At 37.9% G+C, this 27,180-nt stretch overlaps 1 protein-coding gene across 13 annotated transcripts in view; it reads left to right on the top strand.

Annotated features, from left to right (window-relative positions):
• PUM1 (pumilio RNA binding family member 1) overlaps positions 1-27,180 on the top strand; it is a 131,827-nt gene that overhangs the window by 26,855 nt on the left and 77,792 nt on the right. For all 13 annotated transcript variants that reach the window (XM_053660591.1, XM_037149372.2, XM_037149374.2 and 10 more), the window contains one exon: positions 10,904-10,972. In XM_053660591.1, the coding sequence (XP_053516566.1) occupies positions 10,904-10,972 (69 nt within the window). The remainder of the gene's footprint in view (positions 1-10,903; positions 10,973-27,180) is intronic.

Raw genomic sequence — 27,180 nt, forward strand, 5'->3', positions numbered from 1 at the left:
CTGGTTTGATTCCCGGTCAGGGTGCATGCCTGGGTTGTGAGCCAGGTCCCTGGTTGGTGGTGTGTGAGAGGCAACTGATCTATGTATCTCTTGCATGTAGATATTTCTCTCTTTCTCCCTTTTCTCTAAAATAAGTAAATGAAATCTAAAAAGAAGTTGCAGTTTTGTCCCAATTCTCTGCTTAATTTTCTCAATAGCTTTTATAAACATCTTGTACTATTCTCTACTTTTCAAAATGTTTGCAGTGAGGAGTTGTTTTTAGAATTAGAAATGACATAAAAGCCATTTTTTAAAAAGGTTTATTTACTTATTTATTTAAAGAGAGGGTAAGGGAGGGAGAAAGAGGGAGAGAACCTGCAACCCAGATGATTGCTCTGACTGGGAATTGAACTCGTGACCTTTCTTTTCAAAGGAGACCGATGCAACCAACTGAGCCACTTGGGCCAGGGCTGGCTTACAACTCTATACTGCCTCGTGGGTTTTAATTTCTCTATGAGTTTTGTGTATATATCTATATTTATTCTCTCCTTCAATAGGTAAACCAGTTTCAGAAATCTCTTATGTTTTCAGGATGAAATTTCTGTTCCCTGGTTAAGTGGTTTTCTCCCTGTAGTTTCATGATTTATTTTCTTCGATCATCCTTGAATTGATAGAGAAGAGTCCTAGAGTTTTGGCTACAGATGGATGGGCTGTGTGGGCCGTTGGTTTAGCTTCAGATGATACAGCTGGCTGGCAGGGTAACATGCACAGCTCCTCCGCTTCAGGGTTTCCAGCAGGTTTTTATCTGGTGCAGGTTTGTTTGATCTAGATGGATCTTTAATCTTTTTTGCCTACGCAGTGGGAGTACCCAAACATTTTGATTCTGACATTGGTTAAGAGTCATACTTTGGAGTTAGTCTGCCTATGTAACTTTGGACAAGTTATTTAATCTTTCTCTGCTTTAGTTTTCTCCACTATAAAAATGGGGCGGGGAGGGGAAGGAGGATAATTAGGAATTTTTTCATAGTTTCATAATTCACATTGCTATCCAGGACATAGTTATTAAGTACTTGTTAATTACAACAGTTGTTATGTGTGGCATAGAAGGCGCATCCTATTTCTCTTTTTCACAGTGCTGTCCTTATGGAAACTGCTTCTAGATATATCATAACCAGCCTTTTTATTTATTGTTGGATATCCTATCCCTCTCCCTATTTCTTATTGTTAAAAATGATTATGTAGTGAGCACCTTTGCTTATAAAGCTTATTTTTATTTTGGTATTTAAGATGTTTGTAGAAGAGGATTATTGGTTTGAAAGGTATTAATATTTTGAAACTTAATAAATGTCGAATTTATTTTCAGCTGATTTTTATCATAGGCATTATAGAGAACGTAGAAACTAAGAAATTTTTAAGTTAACATTTGAGTATATTACCTTGCAGTCTTATTTTGTGTATGTCACTATGTGGAAATATATACATATGTTTTTTATATACAGGTTTGTAGTCTACTTTAGAATCCTTAAACATATATTTTCCTCTATTTAGAAATTAAAAAGTTTTAAATAGCTGCATAAAATTTTATAAATGAATACATGCTGTATTTAATAATTCCTGTTACATTTAAACTTTCCACTTTTCCCTTTACAATGCCAAGTTGAAGATCTTTTGTTAACAAATCTTTGACCATATTTCTGGTTATTTGCTTAGGCTAAATTCGTAGAAGTGTAATTAACTGGGCCAAAGGGCATGAACAGTTGTAAAACTGGTGCATGTTGCCATTCCTTATTGAAAAGATTGGAAAAGGGTGACTGAGTGGTGTTCTTTTAAGCAGGATAAGAACCATTTCAAAGAAGCTGGCTCTAGAAGTTCCATTTCTACCATTTTATCATTTCTAAGACTGCGGGTAATTTTTCACATTACAAATATTTGTATGTAATGCCTGTCATGCTATGGGGATTACTTTTATGGAGATAAAGACAAAAATACCATGACACTATTGATAAAAGTACATTTTTGCTATTTTGAGGAGAGAGCAGTAAGGCATGTGTACATGGTCTTTGAACCTTAATCTACATTTCTCCAGCTTCTAGTCTATCAAGAAGGGAGAGCAAATTAGTCTTTGTGAATCTGCCCCTTCCCCTTGCCTTGCCCCAGTCCGCACCCCAGTCCACACGCCAGTCCGCACCCCAGTCCACAGAGACTACACTGTAGACATGCCCTGTGGCTGATAGTTTTTCCTCCGAACTTACTTTTCAGAATTGTCATTTTTACTTGTGGTCTGAGTTGTGCATCTATTAAAAAACACTCACTGTCTTATTTGTAGAAAATTTATATCTGTGGCTGTGGAGGCACATGATTTGTTTTCTTTCACAAACTATTCTTGTGGTAGAAGTTCTTATAAAGCTGTTCTGCCTACTATTACATGTCCATTAGTGAATACAAAATGACAAGTGAATCTTAAGAAGTTTAATATTAGCGAAACTTGGGAAAAGCCCATTCCGTGCCTTTATTTGTGGACAAATATTTGTTACTTTCACATCACTTACATAGATTCTTCCACTCTGCTAATAAGATTGTTCCTGGTTCCATTGATGGCAAATAACATTAAATTTCATTTCGTTTTTTGAAAATAGCCTGATATTTTCAGATTTACCATACCTGATTTAAGAAGTTTTGGATGAACATTTTTTATTTTCCCCCCCTTTTTCTATAGGTCATCTGTTGAGATTGGTATTTCAGAATGAAACTTTTTACTACTAATGAAGACCCCTTGATGTGTTCTCCATGTGCAGATAACCATTTTTTTATAATATAAATATGATCTGTATAGTTGTATAGGAGTCTCATGTTTTTGGAATTAGTTCTTTTGGAAGTCAAGAATATGCCCTTCAGCTAGATGGCTATTACGTAGTAGTTCCCAGACAAGCAGAGATAAGATTTATCATTAGATTGAGTTTTATACCTTTTGTTTGGTTCTTTGCTGTCAATTAAAACAGTTTCTCTTTCTAGTTAAAACACCCTTGTTCTCATTATTTATTTTAGTTTGATCTTGATTGGTGAAATTAAGGGAAAAAAGCTGTCAGAACCAGCAATGGTGAGATTTTTGTATTTAAAGGTCACTAGTACATAGGTTTATTAACTTATTTTGAAAGTATGTTTGACTTTCTAAATTGTTTCTTTTTTGTCTCAGAAGTGCTGAGATTTTTACATGAAGTGTATATAGTCTGCTAGTCTGGTAGCAAAATTGATGGTTTAATTGTGGTTTATTACTTGGGTCTGTTGGCCATCCTAGCAGAATGTCAGCCACGTGTTAGATAATCTGTAACTTCCTATTTACATACTTACTTTAATTGCTAAAGGCAGTAGCAGCTGTTTTTTTTTAAAGATTTTATTTATTTATCTTTAGAGGGGAAGGGGGAAGGAGAGAGGAAGAGAAACATCAATGTATGGTTGCCTTTTGTGCGTCCCCTGCTGGGAACTGGCCTGCAGGGAACCAACCTGCAACCCAGGCATGTGCTCTGACTGGGAATTGAACCATGATCTTGTGGTTCGCAGGCCCGCGCTCAATCCACTGAGCTACACCAGCTAGGGCCGCAGCTGTTTTTTAAATAAGGGAATTTATTTAGAAAGTCACAGGGGTAGAAGAAGTGAGCTGTAGAACAAAATGACTCAGGAGACAAGTTACAGAAGAGCCCTTGGAGCTTAGGAAAGAGAAAAGGTAAAGGTAAACGGACTAGGCTGGAGGGGAAAGGAGGGAAGCGCATGTGGCAACAGCAGTTCTAATGATAAATAAAAAATGGGAAGTGTAGCCTGATTCTGGCTGCTGTGGTGACTTCATCCCTACCTCCCCTTTCATGGAGTGGAGTGTGGGGATAGCTGTTTAACCCAGGTGCGGTGGAGCTTCTTTATGCTTGCCTGTGATGAGAACAGAGAAGTAGTAAAGGGTATATAGACCTGAATTTGAATTCCACTGCTGGTCTTTATCATCTGTATGCATATGAATTTGGACAAATCACTTCTTTGAACCTTGGTTTTCCCATTATAAAATGGAATAATGACAGTTTTTTAGGAAAGTGCCTTGAAACTCAGCAAATGCTGGTATTTAGTGTTTTTATTGACAGAGAATGGAAGATTCATAAATGAGGAAATGCAGTAGAGTTTGCACCCGCTTAAGCCAGAAGAGAAGCTTTTTGTTCTTTTCCCTCCAGTAATCAAGGAGAATGATGATTTATGTACATTTTAATTGAGCAGTGTAATAACTTTTTGCTTTTCTTACAAAAAAGGGATAAGAGCCACCTGCATTCTCAGATCCTTAAGACTATGGAGGAGATCATGATAAAGCATATAAAGAATTAATAGGGCCCTGGCTGGTGTGTTTCAGTGGATTGAGCATAGGCCTTTGAACCAAAAGGTCGTTGGTTTGATTCCCAGTCAGGGGACATGCCTGGGTGCATGAGAGGCAACCACACATTGATTCTCTCCCTCTCATTCTTCTTCCCTTCCCTTCTCTGTAAAAGATAAACTTAATAGGACAGGGCCTGGCATGAAGTCTCAGTGATTTTTGTTGTTATTGCTTATGATATAGATGTATAGTGAAACAGAACATGCAGTGGTACAGACTTACTAGTTTTTTCCCCCCCTTAATGATTAAATTCAAATTAGGTTAATTCTCATATTGCATTTCATCTTCTCATTGCTCACATTTCTTTTACTTTTGCCTGGCTTTTTCTCACTGGTATCTCTTTCCCGTAATGGTTCTTGGCACCAACTCTTCTCCTTATATTGTTCTGAATCTATGTTTGTGAAATGGAGCCGTCATGATGTAGGCTTGACTATGCAAGAAATCCCCTGGAGAACAAAGAAAGGTAGTTGTGGAGGAGAAAAGCACCTGACAATTTAGATTCAGTGGTTGAGGAAATAAATACTCTAGTAAAGGCAGCTTTGGTCTCAAGGTATAGAAATTTACTCGAGTTAGCAAAAATTCAGGGCATTAAATTGAAGACCATGGATTTTTTTTTTTCTGAACCCCAGAGCACTGGGAGGCTTTCTGTTTCCGTAGTGTGTTGGCTTGCTTTTTTCAGTTCATTCTTTCTCTTCTCTATGTTGATCATCATCTTTCACCAGGTTGTACTTGACCCAAAATGATAGCCACAACTGCCAAGTCTTTAGGAAATTTCACTTTATTTTTCCATTGCTGTCTGGCTCAAATAAGAGAGAAATCTGATTTGGTCAGCTTATCTTTTTTTTTTTTTAAACCACGTAATAGGGGAATACTTTTGATATAGTTGTTTGTGGGCAGAGGCTGTGGGAATCGTGAAGTTTCCCTTTTTTTAGGCAGAGGTCTTGAAACTTGTCTGCTATAGAAAGTACTTTTTAAAATGTTGATTTGTTGACTTTTATTTTTTAAAGTGTAGTATATAGCTCTGAGTTATTCTTTTAAAATACAAACTTCCATTGTTACTTAGCACCAGTTCATTGATACCCTTGAAGTCCAAGTTTGGTTCTTCTGTATGAGCAACAGAGAACTGGTTTAACGGGCCCAACCAGGGGAACATTCATTGTAAAGACGCAGTGAGCAGTTATAAGACGGTAATCCAAAAACAGGGATGTAGCAAAGGAAGGCCGAGCAAGAATTGTTCAAACTTTTTCTTTTTTAGAGCTTTTTATTCTGGATGATCTACCATGGTATCTGCTTAATTTTGTTCTTTGAGGTTTAATGTTCAATAATATCTGCTTGAGAAATTGGTAAATTATAATTCAATAAAGTGTTTGGGTCATTAACTTCTTTACATTTTTGAAAGATTTTATTTATTTATTTTTAGAGAGAGGGAAAGGGGCAGAGAAACAGAGGGTTTCCTGTAACACACCCAGTTGGGAACAGGGCCCACAACCCCAGGCATGTGCTCTGACTGAGAACGAACCCATAACCTTTTGCTTTGCAGGACGATGCTCAACCAATTGAGCCACACCAGTCAGAGCTGAATCATTAATGCCTTACGTTTGGATTCCTTTGTGCTTAAGTCTGAGTTTCAGTTCTTTTTCTTTGACTGTAATGTTGGCTGGCAAAGAGAGTAACAAAAATCTAAATACAGAGGTAGGAGGAGAATCAGGAGACCATAGTGGTGTGGAAGTTTCGGAATGAAGGCATTTTAGGTGACATTATATTATTGAGATTCTTTTTAACAAAATGAGAACTGAAATAACACAGGCTTGAGCTAGTGTGATGTTTTTAAGTGTTGGAATGGATGAGAATAAAGAATGGAGGTTTCTCTGAATTGCTTATTTAGCTGGGAATTGAGAAAAATGGATGTACTTTGAAATGCTAACTTGTAGTAAATAAGTTAGATGTTCACATATCTAGGTACTTCTAATATATTGATTATGAAAATGCTAAAATGGAGCCTCCTGCTGACCTCCAACCCCCCACCCCAGGAATAAGCAAAGCATGCCCTGCACTAATTGAGGGCAGGGAAGAAAGGATGAATGTGTGGGGGAGGCATTTCAGTAGCCTAAAGCGAATCACCCTTGAGGTGGCTACAGTTAAGTGCTTACTAAATTGCACATTTTGTTTCATTTAATCATTACATCAAACTTGTAAAAGTAGCCCATTATCTCATTTTTACATATGCAAAAACTGATATATGTATCATTCATTGGTGATGCTTTTTAAAAAAAAGATGTTATTTACCATATTTTGCCATGTATAATGTGCACTTTTTTGCCCAAATTTTTGAGGGAAAAATAAGGATGCGCATTATTCATGGGTCATACCTGAAATACCTTATATCTTTTCTTGTGTTTTGTAATTATTTGCTACACAAAATTTCTTGTATCATAAGTTAAAAAATAAATGCTAAAATTCCTTTATAATACAAAAAAGTATCTGAATATAAATAAATAAAAATTGAATTAAAAAGTTAAAATGAAATAATTGTTTTTGAAAGTTTGGGGTAAAAACGTGGGTGCACATTATACATGAGGGCACAATCACACACAGCAAAATACAATATTTCTAGGGAGAAGGAAAGAGAAGGAGAAAGAAAGGGAGAGAAACATGGATGTGTGAGAAATAATTTGACTTGTTGCCCCTTGCATGCCCCAACTGGGGACCGGGCCCACAACCCAGGTGTATGCCTTGACTGGGAATTGAACTGGTGACCGTTCCATTGGTGCTCAATCCACTGAGCCACACCAGCTGGGGCTCAGAGGTGATTCTGATAAGTGTATATAGGACATTGGGTATGGTAAGTAGGGCTTCTCCGGGTATAATGGGTAGGGTAGGCACTTTAGAATATGATTCTTAAAATAAAGGTTTGTGATGTTTTTGCTTAATGTTTTCCAAATGTGATGTATTGTCCTGGGTTTATCTTTTGATATTATAATTTCCTATATGGTAAAGCACCAACTTAATTTGCTAAATTATGGTTCTCATTAGGAAGAATCCCTGTTAGAAGGCTTACAAAAGAAATTTCTGGGATCTGGGAAATGGAAGGGAAACTCAGAAGCATAGGTCATGTATATGGATGGTATTGGGTGGGATGAAGAGAAGAATAATGAGGTAGGCCAGTCACTGAAGTGGTAATCTTGCTCCGACTCTTTAATAAAGGGAGTGAAAGATGCCTTTATGGGGAGAGGCAGCAGCAGAGAAAGTCCCAGGTGGGCATGTGAAAGTTACATGCCTGGCAAGTAGCCCAAAGAGGAAAAATAGGATTAGTGCAAGGGAGTCTAAGAGACATTTAGCAAAATTGAAAGAAATAGTAAGTAGTACTAGAAATTAACATCGACTGGCCACTCAAATTGAATTCTAAAGGGGAGTTTAAATACAAGAACTTGAAAATATTATTGTTTTGATGGGAGCATTTACCCTGATTATAATTTATAGCCACCTTTTCTTCTTTATAATAGAAAAGACTTTGTATTACCTGCCTGTAATATTTCTTGCATTTCTGTGTCTTCATTCTTTGATTTCTCTTGATGTCTGAGCATCTTCTGAGGATTGTTTTTATTTTTTAGGAAGAACTTTGTCTGGAGAGTCTGCTTGATATTAATGACCATGCCAGGTGTACCTCTCATTTTAAACAATAAGTTCCTTACTAGTTAACAACAGTTTTGTGAGAACGAATTTTTTAAAAAGATTTTATTCATTTATCTTTAGAGGGGAAGGGAAGGAGAGAGGGAGAGAAATACCAAGGTATGGTTGCCTCTCATGCATCCCCTGCTGGGAACTGGCCTGCAACCCAGGCATGTGCCCTGAGTGGGAATCGAACTGCGATCCTTTGGTTCGCAGGCCTGCGCCAAATCCACTGAGCTACACCAGTCAGGCCAATTTGGCTTTTTTTGTGTGTGTAGTCTGCTGTGGACAAAATGGTTTAAAATAGAGTTCCTAGACTAGCCAAATCTTCAGAAAGCAAGGCTGCTTTCTCAAAAGTCCTCTACAGGAAGTAGGAGGGTAGTACAAAATGTAGGTGAGGTAGAGAGGGAGACACTGTGAAGTGTGAAGGGCTGGAGGTGAAGAGAGAGCTAAAGAGAGTGAGAGGAAACCTGAGAGAGTGAGCTAGTGAGCAAGTAAGTGATGAGAGAGAATGATGGGTGGGAATTGCTACAAGGGGAGGATGGACGTATTTTGAAGGTAGGGGCAAGATACAGTGGAAAGCAAAGACTGGGCCGAAGGAACATGCTCATTAGAGCTTGCAGCAGAAACAGATGCAGTTTTATCTGGGGGTGGAAACTTCCTGTGGCCACCAGGAAGTTTGGTGATGTAGAAAGGACCTTGCTCTTTAAATTGGAGGACCTAGATTTAGATCCTAGCAATGCCATTTAAGTCCTAATACCCACTTAAGGGTGGTTAGGGAAGTCATTTCTCTGAGGCTGTTTTCTAATCTCTAAAATGGGAAATGTCACTTAAGTTTTGATGATTACATATAAGTATGCTTTTCTAATATTGCTTTTTCTGTCTTTGTTTACTCCTACATTTTTCCTTGGGAAATAATACACAGAATTTCCAATGTTCTTTGTTAAAACTGTGAAGATTTTTGGAAGAAATACGTAGCTCTAGTTAAGTTTATGATTAGGTTCCACAGAAAGAGGCAAGATACTGTGCTTTGTGCATTTGATTTACATATTTGTAAATCTTAACTCTGACCTGAAGGCTCAGAATGATTTCATCTAACATGTAGAGTTTCCAGCTAACACCCTGTCCTCATCCTCACAAACCCCTTTGTTTTTGCTGGATATCGTTTAGGAGCTTACTCAGTGTGCTTACCTAAATAAACACTTGACATTGGGGTCATAACTTTTTCAAGGTCTTTTCAAACTTTTACCACAGTAACGAGCCTTGTCTCTGTTTTGTTCTCATGGTTGAATTTTAGAGTCATTTTGAATTTGATAAACATTTTTAGCAAGCATTCTGAAGCTGTTTTATATGTTAGTGACACAATGTGTCATTCGTAGCATAGTGTGAGCTCTGAGTTTTGAAAATAATGTGACTTAATGCAACTGTATTTTTATGTCATGTCAGTTCAGTTACATTAAGATTATTGGGTTATATATAAGTAGCATGTTAATAAACCCTTAAATTGGTTCCCTGAGCTGCATTGTGGTGCAGTATGCTTTCCATACTCTTTCCTCTCCCTGCCTGGCCCTAGCTGGACCTGCTTTGCATTTGCCAGTTGCTAGTAATTGTATACCTATGTTGGAAGGTAGTACTGATCAGATGAGGGGGTTTGAGGGAGTGCTGCTTCAGGCAATCAGCAGTCTTTCTCAGGAGGCCTAGTAGCCTTCCCCCCTTTTAAAGAAAATTGATTTTTAGAGAGAGATAAGGACAGAGACACACAGATTTGTTGTTTGACTTATTTATGCATTCATTGGTTGTTTCTTGTGTGTGTCCTGACCGGGGATCGGACTTGCAAACTTGGCATATTGAGATGTCGCTTTAACCAACGGAGCTACCCAGACAGGGTGAGACTAGCCTTCCTCTTGAATGAACAAGGGACTGTACTCTAACCTAAGGCAGCAGAGGTAGCTTGCTGCTCATATCTGAGAGGAGCAGCAGACCAGTGGACACCAAACTGTTTTTGAATTTTGTTTGTTTTGAATAATCTTTCATATTTCATCCCTGATTTGAACATTACCTTGTAGTAATGACGGTGGGTATGAGTTAATTTGAAGTCTGGAAAGATTGTTACGATGTGAGTAGTACCTTTAATGATAGGTAAAGTTTGAAGGAATTCTTGCGATAATGTGCTGTTTTTGTCGCCTCTGATTTTGAAATTCTAGCAGTCTTCCCAAGATCTTCCAGTATGGAGAGATGTTGGGGCATTCTATTATAAAATTTGCAGCACCTTTCCCTGAGGTTTAAAAACAAAAAACAAAAACTGGATTGGCCCTGGCCAGGTAGCTGAGCTGGCTAGAACATCATCCCAGTATGCCAAGGTTGTGAGTTCAATCCCCGGTCAGGGCACACACAAGAATCAACCAGTGAATGCATAAATAAGTTGGAACAACAAATCAATGTTTCTCTGTCACCCCGACCCTGCCTCTGACTCAGCAGTCAAGTGTAGGTTATGTAGTCATCTTCGTGTGAAATTGCCATTCAATATGTTGTTTTTTACTTACTAATTAAAATGTATGAAAAGTAGCTAACATAATTTTTATATGATGCAATTTGCTTTTTCTTCTTTTTTTGGATTATGTGCTTTTCATGTTTTGAAAACAAAAGGGAATGGGAGGGGAGGAAGCAGGGGTGTTTGCTGAACCCTGATGGTTAAAGGTAAGTGAACGTTTTATCTCAGTCACTTGAAAATTGTTACTGTCTTTGTCAGTATCTGAAAGTCAACATAGAAAAGCTTTTCAGTTGTGTTTAATCTGTATATAAAATTCGAGATGCTAACTTGAAACTTTCCCCTCCTCTTCCAAACAATAGGTACGTTCTATGGATGAACTGAATCATGACTTTCAAGCACTTGCTCTGGAGGGAAGAGCGATGGGAGAGGTAAGTGAGCTGGTGTGTCCGAGCAGTGGGCTGTCTTTAAGGGAAGGCTGGAGCTGTCTTTCATCAGATGTGTCCGAATCTAGTCTCCAGAAGTATGTGCTTGCTTTTCCTTGTTGCCATTCCTCATGATAGGAACAAAATGTTGCAGAAATTTGTCAAAATGGTCTCATTATAAGAATGCCGACCTTAGCTTAAAGTCTTAAAAACAAAACAAAGCAACCAAAATATGAGCACAAATTATTGAATGTTAACCAGTCAGTTGTAAATTGAGGTGTTATAGTTTTACAAAATAATTTAATTTTATATGCATCAATGTCCTGACCTTTGCTTCATATTCCAGTTGCTTGTGGAAGGGAGATTTAGATTGGTTGCTAATCAGAATATGTTGATAACCTATTTATCGTAGCACCATTTTTGAAGAAGTTGTTTAGTGCTCCATTGTGAAGAGGAAGTTAGGTTTCTGATCAAATAAATCTGGAAGTAGAGGCCTGAGCCAGTCATCCCTTATTTACATAGAATTCAGACTCAAGAATTTTGGTTCGTAGTGTTTAAAATTTGCAAAAAACAAACTTTGCTATCATCCATTACACTTGAGTAGGGAAGATTGCTATAATTCTAAAAGGAAGGGGAGTATAGATGAAGTACAGTCAACTTTTGGTGACTCTACTTATTGACAATAAGAATGTATTGGTGATAAGGTAGAACATATACAATTTGAATTGCTAAAGATGTTACAGATTCATAAACCAGGGGCATTGACTTGTGATTCTCTCGTTCTAGAGAATTACCGTAGGTTTTTTTCTTCTGTCTTATTTTTTGTGTATCTAATATTTAAAATGCCCTACATTAATTTTAATGTTTTCAATGAAGGGATAATAGCTATATTCTGTATTCTTTTAGTATCAGGCATTAAATATGTTTGTTCTTTGATTTAGCCAGTATTCTGTGATCCAGGCACTGTGCTAGGTTCTGAGGGTTCAAAATTAAGATAATTTCTTTCCTGATTTATAAGAAATATCCGTAGACTTACCTTGTGGTTAGATATTAAATAGTTAAACTCTTTTGGTCCTGAGATTCTTGCTTCCTTTGTTATTAAGATTTGTTTCCAACTTTTCTGAATCTTTTTGTGGTCAGAGTCCAGTGTCCTGTCATCTTAGGTTCATGGGTTCTTGGTCTGTTTCTGTTTTTTCCCCTAGAGCTTTATGTGAAGAGAAACACAATTACTGTGTTTCCTGTGCCTGCTGAATCTTTAAAACAGTCAGTGCACATCAATAAACCTGTGTGGTTAGTAGGCACAAGGTTTTATAAATTAACTTCTGGAGCAACGTTTGAATAGAAAGTTAACAGATGTGTCTAATACATATAGATGGAGAAACCCCATTTATTTTCCATTTCTGTGATTCTAACCTGGTCCACTCTACCAAAAATTTAATCCCAGGTTTTTAAAATTAATGACACAAAATAAAAACTGCCTTGTTGCTGTTTCGTAATCAGGACGTCATAGTCTAACAGACTGTGAACAGAATTGACTAGAAAGTGAGTTTTATTTAAATGACAGTAATTTTTTTTTTGCTCCCAAAATGCTTTTTTTCAAGGTCTCCAAACTTCATCCTCCCTTTTGTTAGAAATGCCATTTTTTAAAAAGATTTTATTCATTTAGTTTTAGAGAGAGGGGAAAGGAGGGAGAAGAGGAAGAAAAATAGCAATGTGTGGTTGCCTCTCGCACGCCCCCTGCTGGGGACCTGGCCCACAACCCAGGCTTGTGCCCTGACTGGGTATAGAATCAGTGATCCTTTGGTTTGCAGGCTGGCACTCAATCCATTGAGCCATACCAGCCAGAGCTAGAAATGCTACTTTTGATAATATATGAAGAACTCCTCAGACCTGTATGTAAACATAGTAAGTTACTAAACAAAGTACTTTCTATCCAAAAGTACAACAGTAATACAGTGTCCATTCTTCCTTCTTTTCTAATTATGTGTTCACCAAATGATTAAAACTACTATTTGTTGACCATTTATGAGGCAGATGCTAAGGGGTTTGCATGCATTATTTCATCAATAACCCTATCAGGATAGTGCTATTATGCAGAAAAGTAAGAAGACCAATAGAAATGAATTTATTTGCAGAGGGTCACATAGCTAGTAAATGGTGGAGTGGGGATTCTGGCCTGGCTTCCTCTCCAAACCATGTGCCTATAGAATACACTAAGCCAGTACTTAACAAGCTGACTGACAGTAAAAGTCTCCTTTTAGTAAGCTTTATGAAAGTTGATTTTGGGGAGGATTAAAAAATGCTTAATATACTTCTCAAAATACAAATACTTAACTGGAGTTATGTTTTGAAAGCATAACCATTTTCCATACACAAAGGGGACAAACTATATGGAGTGAAGTTTCTGTACTCAAACTTCCTTCCTCTAGCTGAGGAAGCAAATGCAGAAAGAGCGCACCACTTTTTGTATGTGTGGTTTGAGTTTAGGAAAGGGAGTGATCTCTGTTGGCAGGACTAGTTTGTGATTACTTGAATGGAGGGAGGCACAAGACTTGGGACTCACCTTCTAGTGTAGTTAGGGTTTGTATAGGTACAAGGTGGGAGAATGTTGGTTTGTTTGGTTTTTTTTCCTAGCAATAAAAGGGAGATTGGCATACAAGAAAAATGAAAATAAGCTTTTATAATAAAAATTAAAAAATGCACAACTTCTAGTTAAACTTCATTAAATTTCCCATCCTTTAAGCAGTAACACATCTCTGGGAGGGATGTGTATAAACAGCCTTCACCCATATAAACACTAGGGTTTCAAGTCAGTTGTGTGGACTTTTAAGACCAGGCATGGTATGTTTTTGCTGCAGTTATTTTATTTGTATTTGTATGTTGGGGCAAAGAAGGCAGGGACACCTCATTAGAGTAAACAATACCTATGTTTGGGAATGTATGGATCTTTAGAATTCAAAGAATTGGCCACATTAAAAGTAATTGGTCTCTAGTAACATTCAGGCTGCTTGGCTCTTGTTACAAGAAATTTTGTTAAAGAAATGGCTTCTTAAAGTCATCACTTTTAAACCTCACTGGTTGTCTGAAGTACAGCTCTTAGCTAAGGACTCCAGAGTACAAGTGCTTCACTTGCCCCCTTTTCTAGAAAGTCAATACAAGAAGGAAGATAGGAAAATGTCTCAGTTTGGGTCACAAATTATTTTCAAGTATTTCATTCACTGCTTTCATTCAACTTAGAGTTCAAGTTCTGGGAAATTTAAAGGCACATATTTGAGGAGCTTATTTATTTACATATGAAAAGATTAGTCTGGTAGTTGAGTATTCAAGAATGTATCTTTGTAGTAAGGACTGAGGAAGGCTCACTGACCTTGGGTTTCTGAGTTCTCTTTCTACATTGATTTGGTGTGATCTTGCATGACTTAGTTGTTCCACCTGTAGGAGGGCCGCGTTGTTACTGGTCATATCCTAAGAGGGATGGGTTTTTGAAAGAGGAGAGGGGTGCTAATTGGCAAGTACTTTGAGAGCCCTTGACAGAAAAGGCCCTTTATTCTGCATAATTGGTTTTCTAACTTTTAAAAGACTAATTTTTTTTCTTTTCAAAATTACATAATGTTTTATGTGTGGTAAATTTGACAAGTGTCAGGAAAATTAAGATAATAGTAATTATTTTTGGAGTAAATGAACGCATTTAGATGTGGCCCTTCATCTTTGTCTTAGACAACTGAAGCGCAGAGAAACTTACCCTTGGTAATAGACAAGTTTATATACCTGAGGAAGGAAATACAGAAAATGCTTCTGTATGTGGAGTAATAGTGAATCCTAACACGTTCCCAGGAATTAGAATAAGGTGAGATATAGTTAAAATATAGCTTCAGGCTCTCATCAGACATTTCATGGGAAGTCTGTCCATAAGTGTGAAACAGCAGAATGGCTCGTAGAGGGAGGAATGTGATAGTGGTTTGGAGAGCTGGTCACCTTAGGAAAGGTGTAACATGGTGAAAGATAGAGGTCTCACTGGACCAGAATTTGGAAGCTACAGCTTCCAGTCTGGGCTCAGACATTCATCTTGTTTCAACTATGCTTTTTCCATTTGTAAGACAAAGTAGGACCAGATAATTTGCTAGGATCCTTTTAAGTCTAAGGTTCTTAGATTTTTGCCCATAGTTTTATCTTTAAAAATGTAGAAAACAGAGGTAGTTCTGCTTTTGCTAGAATATTGCATTCGGTATCTAAAAGATGCCTTTTTAAGGGACTTTGCCCTCAGGTCCCATAACTTTCCATTGGGTTCTCTAATGAGAAGTTCTGTAGTGCCTGAGACATTGAAGGGTCTGTCCGTTAGGGCTTGTGGGTTGGTAATTCTGAAATCAAGGCAAGGGGGACCCTAATGTGGATACCAAGTCTGTTAAAACTTCCCCCCCACGTTTTTCTATCAGAATTGGAGGCTTCGGGTAGCTAAAAGTAATTCTCAGGGTTCACAGCCCTGCTTCACACTGACAATTCCTCGAAATTACAGTCTCATGAGAGGAACTAAGTTGACTCCAAAATGGAATTTTGGAAAGGAGATATATTGTCTGCCAACAAGATCATGGAACATTTGTTGCAGAAGGGAGGAAAGATTAATAATTGCCTTGTAGTATGTTAATATGAAAATAGCTGACCAAGCAGTGTAACAAATCCCTTTTGTTCCAATATGTAGTTTTTGAGTACTAATAGGAATGGTAAAAGCTTGCCTAGTCCCATGACTTTGTATTAATACCATTTGGTTGTTGGGCATTTTATACATCTTGCTATTAAAATGAAATGTTTACTCTAGAGAAAACATAGTAAGCCAGGCCAAGTGACCTGGAGGAATGCAATCCTAGTTAATAACTTTCCTGTATTAGAATAATTAATGACTGCGTGTTAGGACTGAAGTGACCTCTGCATGAGTCTTATTTGAGATCTGATAACAGTTTTGGGATTGGGATTGGGCATTTTGAAGAACAAGATAAGATGAAGTTGTGGATGCAAATGACATTTGGAACCTGCTTCCCAGTTCTGTGGAAGCCCACTCACTCCAGTGTCTGTCTCTCTGCTGTACTGGGCAGACCTACCACCATATGTGTTGAGTTGTCTTGGAATATTTGGACGCAGTAACACATGCTTCTTTGAAGCAGGCTCTAGCTGATCCACATACTGCTTACTCTGTCTTCATTTAACTTCTCCCTTCTGATCCTCCTTTGGCTAAATGTTTTCATTCTTTTCATCCCCATAACTATGCTTTATATGAAGGTAATCTGACTAAATAAACTACAATAAAATATTAACACTTACTTTCAAGACACTTAGGCATTGAATTCATTACCTATGTGAATCTCCCAACAAGTGTTTGTGAGGTATTAGTACCATTTAAAAAAAGATTTTATACAGAGGGGAAGGGAGGGAGAAAGGGAGAGAAACATCAACGTGTGGTTGCCTCTCATGTGCCCCACACCAGGATAGCTGGCCCGCAACCCAGGTATGTGCCCTGACTGGGAACTGAACTGACAGCCCTTTGGTTTGCAGGCCGGTGCTTATTCCACTGAGCTACACCAGCCAGGGCTAGTACCATTTTCTTTACATGAGGAAAATGAGTCCGAAGGTCATGTGACTCCTGCTAAGGTCAAGTGTCAAGATGTTGGATTGACTTTAAAATTGATTTGATTAGGCTCAGAAATGTTGTGTTGGCCAAAAAGTTTGGTTTTTTCCCCATCAGATGGCTCCAGTAGTGCTTAGCTATGTTTAACTTTATTTGAGACAGTTTTGTTAGATTTGTTAGACAGCTGTCATATCAGCATGCATTTAAAAAAAATCAAAATTGGTGAATTTTTGTGTAGCCATTTTAATATTAAAGATGGAAGAAGATATGCATCATTTTCTGGCATGCTTTATTATTTCAAGAAAGGTAAAACATGACTGAAACATGAAAAAGATTTGTGCAGTGTATGAGAAGGCGCTGTGACTGAGCGAATGTGTCAGAAGTGATTTGTGAAGTTTCATGGTGGAGATTTCTTGCTCAACGATGCTCTATGGTTGGGTAGACCAGCTGAAGTTTATAGTGATCAAATCGAAACATATTGAGAACAATCAGCATTATACCACACGAGAGATAGCCAACATACTCAAAATACCCAAATTAATAAAGTCATTGATGAAAATGAAAAATGTCTTTTATTTTATGGGAAAAAAGTATGGACTTTTTAGCCAACCCAATAATGATAGCTGCAATATATTGAGCATATATAGTTTGCAGGTTTTGTGCTAATGACTTCATATACATTGCAACCTTCACAGTGGTCCTTCAATATCATGATGCCCTTTTATAGACCAGGCAGAAAGGAATTAGAGGGGTTAATATGACCATGAGTCTGCTGTCTGAACCCAGAGCCAGATCTCTCTCTAAATCCAAAAGTTTTTTGTTCATTTATGCATGTCTAGAGTCTCCCATTATTCAAAGTCCAGCCTTAATTACCAGCTCCAATATAAAAGCTCTCTTTGATCTCACCAATCAGAAGCTATGGAGGCAAATTCAAATAGCAAGTTTTTTATATCGTTCTTATATCCTTAATATTTTGTACATGGGGTTTGTGTAAATGTTTTCTATTTGTTTTGTACTTAAATTTGTTGAGGTCATGGGCTGTAGCTTATAATGTACTTTGTAAACAGTGTCTGCCTAATACATTTTTTTGAATGAATCTTATACCAGTAAATACCTTTTTCTAAGCATGGATTCATCTTTATCGTCTCCTTTACTTTAGAAGTTGATATTGCCTCCCCTCAAAGGACCACAGTTCAAGTCAGTAAATATTTATTGTCTGTATTCCCTGTTCAGAATACATTTTTGCTCTCAGGGTTATGGGGGTGTGGAGGGGAGGATGAGGAACAGGCAAAACTGAAAAGCATTTATTCAACCTTCTCTGCAAATATTTATAGTTTTGAATTATTTAGGTAATTTTGTTTATATAATTGTAACCATGTATGGTATAAACCATACATGTTTATACACATATAACCATGTGTGTATATATACACACACACACACATGACCAGATATAATGGTATTTGGAAAACTGAAATTACTTTTGTTACATTTCTTGTTCAAGCATGTATTAAAGTATGCCATGTATAATTCTTATATGCTGATTTTTACTGATGAGAAATCAGAACACCAAAGTTTAGAAAATAGTCTCTTGGTTAATTAATGCACTCTGTGGTTCTCATAACAAAGCACATAGAAGTAGTAGTTTATTTTCTGTATTGCTCTTCCCTGTATAGAGTAGCCACCCATGAAATATTCATCTCCTGGAATGCATGAGAAGGGGAACTTGTCCATATCTGGCGTACTGAGATTCTTGTCAGTTTAATAATTAAAAATATTTGGAGGCTGACTGGATGTGGGGATGGGTTTTGGTTCTATTTTGAGACAAAGGACTTTTTTCCCTCTCTCTCATTTGAGCTGTTTGCTTTCCTCTTTGGAGATATATCGTGAAGCACTCTAGATGTTTTCATGGTTTTATTGGTGAGCTTTGCAGATCCCTAAGTAATCTGTAGGGTTATCTTTTGTGCACGGGGCTCTCAGGTACTGTAACAATCATTTATGTAATTGTTAAAGTCTAGATGTAGTATAACAAGAATGTGGGTTTTTTATAGATCAAACCATACAGTCTATACATGTATGGAAACAAATGACCTCATTTATTTACAGGTAACTTGCAGAGGTGACATAGTCCTCTGTTTCTTTGCATGCTTTTCCTGTATGCTGCAGAAAAAGCCTGGGCCACTCTGGGCATTTCTTCAGTTTTTTAAACATAGTTTCCTATTAGTCGAGAGTTTTATGAAGACAGCAAAGGAAAGTTTCTTTTGGCTCTGCCCAGTAAGTAACTTGAAGGGGGAAGGTAGAAAGAAAACTTTAAGTGGATTTAGTAGTGAAGAAAGGATTACTGTGGAGCTTGCCCCAGGTTAATTTATCACAAAATAACATGGAGATTTATGTCCTAACAGTAACTTTGAATTTTTTTGGAGAGCATGCTCTATGAAAGTAATGGCCCATGTCTTTGTGTGTTTCTTTTCAAGGGTGAACTTGTTCACAATGATTGTGTTCTTGGTGAGGTAAAGAATGCTGGGAAACCCCTGTGCTTCTTTGAAGAGATTGCATTTTCACAGTGGTCGTCAGTTGAAGAACTGTTTGCTCTCTGATTTGTGGCTGTCCTAAAATTTGAGAGCTACCAAATTTTTCTTGCCTCTATTTCATTGCCTTTTTAAAAATTTGCTCTTACTGTTTCCCAGCAACCCACAGTAGATGTTCAAGACAACCTTAAAACTTTACTGTTGGACTTGTAAACTTAAACTTGCAACATCATATTCTTATATATTTGTATCCTGTTTTCATCTAGCCTTTTCATTCAGTTCACTCTACAGAATAGATTCCTGATTAAAAGAAATTCAGTGGTAGACCGGCTTATGTATACTTCGTGACTTCATTCTTGATTGTCTTAATGGGCTATGAATCTTCATTTTTAAAATTCCATAGCTTTATTTTGAATGCTTTGAAAACTGAGGCATCTAAGCTATAGTTTGCATCTTCCTTGCCCCTATTTCCACAGGTTTCTTCTCTTACTATTTTTTGCCTGGGTTATTGAAGTGATCTGCGCTTAGCCTCTCAGCATCCATGTGCTTCCCCTCACCCCATTTATGGAAGAATGTCAGATTAATTTTTTTGAATTAGTTTTTATGATGTTATTCTCTGGATTAGAGCCTGACTTCTTAAAGCCTCACTGGTGACTGAACTAGTTGTGCTTTTACACCCTTTCCTTACGCCTCTCCTCTGTCAATACCATGCTTTTTTTTTTTTTTTTTTTTTTACTGGGGACGCCTGCCCCACTTGCTTTCATTTCTGACTTTACTCTTGATGGAAAGCCCTTTTCACTGTGTTCTTCCTCTCCACCTCCTTTTAAGGCATTCCTTGACCAGTCCTATCCAGGAGATTGTTTCTTTCTTCATTTGTGGTGGTTGTGAAGTTTAATAGCTGTACCACACTATTGCTGTGTTTATCTTAAAATGCTTCCTAAATGTATCAATTTGATTCCTGGTAGGTTTTTGTTTGCCATCTTTTCTTTCAGGGCGCAAAGAAATCTTTTACTGCTTTCATTATTCCAGTAGTGGCTAAATGCAGGTTGTTCAAGTAATAACTTCTTATATCAGTAAGTACTTGAGATGTTGAAACTTCCAAATTTTTTCAGTAGATAGAAAAGTAGTATTGGTCTCTCAGATGTGGGAGAGAAGGTCAGGTTGCCACATATTGTCCAGGCCTAAATGATTTGTGTGACTTCACCCTTATTGGTGGGAATGTTATTAAAGGACCATAGATACAACAATTAACAGTGCTTATGGAAAATAGTTAATAACTTTGCAAAATATTTTTAAAAATCTGTTAATTTTATATACTGCATAATTATAATTATACAGAAGTGAAACCTTTTTTTAGAATATACCAGGTTTCAACCAAAAGATATTTAGTTAAGATCCTGTTTTATATGGCCGTTGGTTTTCAGTAGTAACCATCTTGCTACCTAAGCCAAAGATTTTAAGAAGTAATTACTAGATGTCAGGTTGTGGTACTGCCTCATAGAGAAATGTGGATAAACTGTAGCAAATGTTTATTCCTAGAAGTTTTTTTGTGATTTTAATAAAATGAAATAGCACAAAAATGTTATCATATTTAAAAATCATCTTGCCCTGAGCTGCGTAGCTCAGTTGGTTGGGCATTGTCCTGCAAAGCAGAAGGTCACCTTTTTGATTCCTGGTCAGGGCAGGGCGCATGCCTGGGTTGTAGGCTGGTTCCTGATTGGGGGAGTGTGTGAGAGGCAGCCAATCAGTGTTTCTCTCACACATCAATATTTCTCTTCCCTTCTTTCTCCCTCCCTTCCCCTCTCTCTAAAATATAAATAAATAAAATCTAATCTTTACATATATGTATTGAGTAATTGATTAAAAAGAAGGCAGGATAGTTCCTTAATTAGTAGATACTATATAAATGGAAGTGAGAACTTAGATCATACTCCTAAAATACCATCTTTGTAATTAAACTGTTGAACATTTTGAACATTCTTTATTTAAGCTATAGTTTTCAAAGTGGATTGGAAATTACCTGCTTGCTTTAAAATGTTTGAAACATGTTATGAGCTCTTTCCTTAAAATTGCCATACTTTTGTCACTTTAAACTTAAGATGAAGTGAAATGGCTCTGCTTAAGAGAAAATGTCTTATTTATTTATAGTGAATTTTGTACCACCATAGTATCAGTTTTTATTTATTAGAAAATCAATTCTAAATCAAAAGTATATTTGGTAGCCCTGGCTGATGTGGCCCAGTTGATTGATGTGTCGTCCGGTAGATGAAGGCTTGCGGGTTTGGTCCCTGGTCTGGCCACCCAGAACAGCCAGTCGATGTCTCTCTCTTGCATTGATGTTTCTCTCTCTTTCCCTTCCTCTTTCTTTAAAAATGTACATTTTAATTTTACTTGAACTCTCTACTTGAATATTTTTTTAAAGATTGTATTTATTTATTTTTAGAGCGAGGGGAATGAAGGGAGAAAGAGAGAAAGAAACATCGATGTGTGGTTACCTCTCAAGTGGCCCCCAGTGGGGACCTGGCCCTGCAACCCAGGCATGTGCCCTGACTGGGAATCGAATTGGAGACCCTTTGGTTCACAGCCTGTGCTCAACCCACTGAGCTACACCAGCCAGGGCTACAGTTTTTCTTTTGATTTCTTTTAATCATTGAGATAAATTCTTAGAAATGAACATGACTTGATGTATCTATACTTTCTGATATAAAAAGAATTGTCCAAAAGAATTGTAACAGTGAATGGTTATACCTTTTCTTTAAGCCTTGTAAAAGATACGGATTTACACTTTTATATTCAAAGTGTTTCTAGTTAAAGCGTCAGCAATGACTTACATGAGTGTAGTTCATAGTCTTTGGGAAAGCACTTCACACCCTGTCTCAGTTGCTTTCATGACACAACCGTCTGTGGTGTGGAGGGCTAGGTAGATCCTAAGGGCATTGAGATTTTGAGAAGGGGTTTTTGAAAATTTTTGCACATCAGAGTCTGACTAGAACATGTGACTATCAGTGTTAACTGATAATACTGTATTTTCAGTCAGTTCTAAGTGTTCTTTTTCTGAGTTAATGTCAGATTCTTTTAATGTAATGAGATATTTATTACTAAGTTGTTAAAAAATGGGGGAGGAGGCTATATCTTACCAGCCAGTTAAAATCTCAGGTATTTGATTTGAGCATTGGCTACATGCCAATGAAACCAAGCTTGTGTTGGGAGTTTGCATTGCTGGCTAACATGATCAAACCTGATCATGCCTGCAGGGCTGTAGCATTCTTGCAGATAGTATCCTTAAGAAGCCACATGCCTGCTCTGAGAGACAGCTCTTTGCAGGCTATGTTGAGTATATAAGCAGTGATCTAATACTTCATTCCTGTGGAGTACAGAGTACTTGTTGGAGTGTGAGTCTAGTGTTGAGACCATCAGAAAACTTCACTGATACTTCCCTATGCAAATATTAGTGCAGATGTGGTCAAACAACCCCAGCTCTTAATAAAACATCCTGCCTCTTAGTTTTTGCAAAGCTGCGGTCATGGCTCTTCTTATGGAGTTTTGTTAGGGCTCTTAATTTTATGGGATTTGCACTGAAGAGGGGTGGGTGGTGCTGGGGTCACATCTGTTAGCTGGGCATTCGGTAGCATTTCACTGATTAGTCAGTAGTTTTGTTAGTATTATTTAACAACAAAGAATTAGCTAATTCTTTGAATGGTGAATGTTCCCGTAACAGTTTGTTTTGTAGAAAGAAAATGGAGGCAGAGAGGGGTTAAATTCACACAGTTTGTATTTAAAAATAGTTTTTTAAAAATTACTTCAGAGTGCTTGTGTGCTTTACCACTATATTATGTCTTAAAATAAGCCTAGAGGTTCTTGACATTCTCAGCCCTTTATTTATCATCTCCACCTCTGTTTAAAGGGCTCTTAGGGAGGGGTTAATGTAATGATTGATTGTGTAAGTGTGGCTTTGTGCATTGTCTGTTTGTTGGATGATAAAATAAAAAATGTGTTTCCAGTCAGAACTTAGAGGTTTCCCAAGTGGATAACAGTATTTGTAAACCAGTGCTTGATGTCTGTTTTGTTCTCCAGAAACCTTGTGAATAGCTTACTTGATTTTTTTCTTTGTTTTTTTAAAATTATTTTTTTTATTGATTATGCCGTTACAGTTGTTCTATTTCCCCCTTCATTCCCTTCCACCCTACTCCCCCGTCCCCACCATTACCCCCCCTTAGTTTATGACCACGTGTCTCACGTTCTTTAGATTCTATATTTCCCATGCTATTCTTGCCCCCCCCCATCTATTTTCTATCTACTGTCTATGCTACTTATTTTCCGTACCTTCTCCCCGCTTCTCCTCCTCCCACTCCCCTGTTGCTAACCCTCCTTGAGATCTTCATTTCTATGTTTCCACTCCTGATCTAGCTGTCCTTTTAGTTTGCTTTTGTTTTAGGTGTGGTTGTTAATAACTGTGAGTTTGCTGTCCTTTCACTGTTCATGTTTTTTTAACTTCTTTTTCTTAGGTAAGTCCCTTTAACATTTCATATAATAAGGGCTTGGTGATGATGAACTCTTGGAATTTGATCTTAATCTGAGAAGCACTTTATCTGTCCTTCCATTCTAAATGAAAGTTTTGCTGGATAGAGCAATCTTGGTTGTAGGTCTTTAGATTTCATGACTTGGAATACTTCTTTCCAGCCCCTTCTTGCCTGTAAAGGTGTCTTTTGAGAAATCAGCTGACAGTCTGATGGGAACTCAGACTGTCGCTCGCTGTGGGGACCCGTTGGGTCCCATCCAATCCCACTCCCTCGCTTGTCTATCTGCGCATGAATGCGCGACCACAGTCAACCCGCAGCCCTGCTCCCTTGCTGCTTCCCCACGGTCGCTGGGTCTCTCACTAGGTCCAACCCTGCGCCTGGATTCCGCCCGCCTGAGTCCGTCTGACCGAGTTTTCCTGTGCTACCCCGCTCCGCCAGCTGCTGGTTTTGCCCCTTACCGGTCAGGCTGAAGAATTTGTTGTTAACAGACTTCCAAAAAGTTCAATTTTCTGTGTTCTGGCTGTGTTTTCTGTTGCTAATATTTAGTTGTCTCTAAACTTGGTTGTGTGAGAAAGCACAGTGTCTCCACCTATGCCTCCATCTTGGTGGAAGTCAGCTGATTTTTTTCTAAGTGTTCTCTTTTACAAACCTATAATTCAAGCTGGGATAGTTGTGCGTGTGTGTGCGCGTGTGTGTTTCTCTCAAAGATTGGAGAACAGACACCATTAGAGGGGTAATTAGGAATTCTATTTAATGAGATACTTCAAGGAAGAGTACAGGTCTGTTGTGTTGCTGGGGAGGAGGATGTAGGTTCCCCCAAGTCCTGGTTCACAGTTTCATAGGTCTGGAAACAGGGACTTTGATCACTGATTAAAGTCCCTGTTTTGAGACCTATTAACCCACACTAACCAGAACCGTAAGAGACTAATGTAACAAAAATCATAATGCATTTCACTAATTTATAAGGAAAAATAATAACTCTCAAGTAGACAGGATAATTACATCCGTTAACCAGCATGCTTGGCTAGAGGAAAGGAAGCCAAATTCCTATACCAAGGTTGCTTGATAAGCAGAACCTGAGCCAGGGAAGTTATTTGGATGTTTTTAGGCTAATGTAATCAAGCTTCTCTCTAACCTGGTGCATTGTTTTTTCTAAAGATAGACTTGTTTGTGCATCAGATGCACAAACATGCCAACTGGATGGATAATACTGCCTGCATCTGGCTCCCTGGGTCTCCTTTGCTTTCTTGGACCAATTCCTAATTCCTGTTATCTGCCTTCAGGATTGTCAAATCTTTTAATCCTCTTATTGCTTAGTTGTTGTTGTCATCTTTTAAGTGAATTTTGTAAACCTCTGCTGAAGTCTGTTCTTTTTTGTCCTATCAAAGAACAGTATTTATTTCCAAGTTCTTGATTGGGTAAGCAAGCTACAACCATCTCTTCATGCACTAGGTGTATACTTCAGGTTTTGGTGAATGAATTTAGATGTGGTTTAAGTGAAGTTTTGGCAACTGCTGGCATTTATGCCAGCGGGTTGGTGAACCCCAGGGTGTTTTAACCAGTGCTTAGATCAGTTGGTGTTGAATTTGAAGCAACAGTTGGGTACTCAGCATCACTTTGTTTTATAATTCAGTAGATTTTATACTGTAACTTATTTTAATATGATCAGATTAGAACAGTAACGTATTTCAGTTGTCTCTTGAATATGTGATTGCTACTAATTCTCAGTAATCCTAACATGTCTTAGTTGATTTGATACAGAATTTAAAAAAGCAAGTTATCTTTAAATATGAGCTATAAGACAGAATAGGGGATAACATGAAATGGAGTGGACATAATTTTTTCCAAATTAAAAAGTGCTTGCATTTTAGATATTAGAAATTAAATAAGAAGTGCTTCTTGAAATCAAACTCAAAAAAGTTTTTGAATCTAAGAAAACTCCCCCATATACTCACAACTATATCAGTTACCTGTTGCTATTTAACAAATTACCCCAACATTTAGTGGCTTAAAACAACACAGTTTAAGCCCCACAGTTTCTGGAGGTCAAGAACCCAGTCATGGCTTTGCAGTAACCTGTATTTCAGGGTCCTTTGAAAGCTGCAGTGGAGATTTCAGCTGGGGCTGCAGCCTTTTCAAAGTTCAACAGGGGAAGGGTCTATCTGCCTCCAAGCATAATCAAAGTGGTTGATGTCAGGGTTAAGTTCCTCACAAGTTGTTGGACTGAGGGCCTCTATTCCTAATGAATTGATGTCCAGTGACTTCTCATGGTTTCACAACATAGTGGCTCACTTTGTCCAAAGAAAGCAGATGAGAGATGAGAGCAGGAGGCCAAGAGAGAGGAGTAGAAGATGAAAGTCCTTTTTTGTAAAAACGTAATCTTGAGAGTGAAAACCCCTTACTGTTGTCTTATGTTATTCCTTAGAAGGAAGTCACTAGGTTTAGCCCACAGTCAGGGAAGGGGATTTACTGAGGGCATGAGTACCAGAGGAGTCATTCCCATGCTTCTCACCTCACAGCTGAGGAGTAGAGATGGGTATGTTTTGGAGAGAAGAGAGGAATACTAGGTTCTGTGTAAGATCCAGACTCTGAAGAAGGCTACTGAGTTTGTATCTGTCTTTGCTCAAGTACTTGGGTGCAGTGCTTTCCTTTCCTTCCCATTTGCAGGGCACCCGTGCAACCCCCATAGTTTTCTCCCAGAATCCGCATGCTGCTCCCCCTTCTCCTACCACCTTTAAAAAAAAAATCTCTGACAGACTTGCCTTTCTGTCCCTGCTGTTTTCATTGATAATAGTCCATTGGACTTCTTGCTGCTACTTTGCCAAAGCATATTGAGTTCTAGTGCTTTGGGGGCTGTTCCTAGCATCCATTTAGGATTTATATGTATACCGGTTGTTGATGGTGGGGGGGAGGTAAGGCCTCTCGGTGTCTGACTGGGGTCTGAAGGTTTTTGGCATCTATTCACTCCTGTGAGACTAGTTGCACTTATTACTGCTTTGAAATAGAATCTTCATTTTTTAGCACCCTTCTACATGTTTTATTTTTGTTTTCTTTTGAGAGAGTTTGTCCTATATACAGCCTTGCTTGTATGTTCAGCTGCTTTTGCTGGCTTTGTGTGTTACCGATAGCCTGGCAAGCTATAGGGAAAGACAGCAGGATTCCAGGAAGTCATTTTGGAAGCCTTAAATTCAAGGACTCTGCCTTCAGTTAGCAATTTGACTAATTATGGACAGATTATATGTGTCTTGCACATGGAGGCTGGTACTTATATTAGATGTTTTCCTTAGGCTTGAGTAAAGATTTCCCAATTTTGTGTGGAGATGAATGAACACTTTAATGAATATTTTTGTTTACCTTAGCTCTCTTCCTACTGTATATGGAGAATAAAATTAACCAACAAGTGAGGTGTCCTTTTTGCTGACATTCTTTCTTCTGGTGCACTAAAGAGAAGCAGATGCAGACTTCTGTTTGCTCACATTCCCTACTAAATATAGGATAAAAAAATCAGAATATTAGTCGAAAAAGGGACAACCGGTAGGGAAATAAATT

Source organism: Artibeus jamaicensis, unplaced genomic scaffold (assembly GCF_021234435.1).
Source record: "Artibeus jamaicensis isolate MK-2021 breed Jamaican fruit bat unplaced genomic scaffold, CSHL_Jam_final scaffold_847, whole genome shotgun sequence".
Classification (NCBI taxonomy): domain Eukaryota; kingdom Metazoa; phylum Chordata; class Mammalia; order Chiroptera; family Phyllostomidae; genus Artibeus; species Artibeus jamaicensis.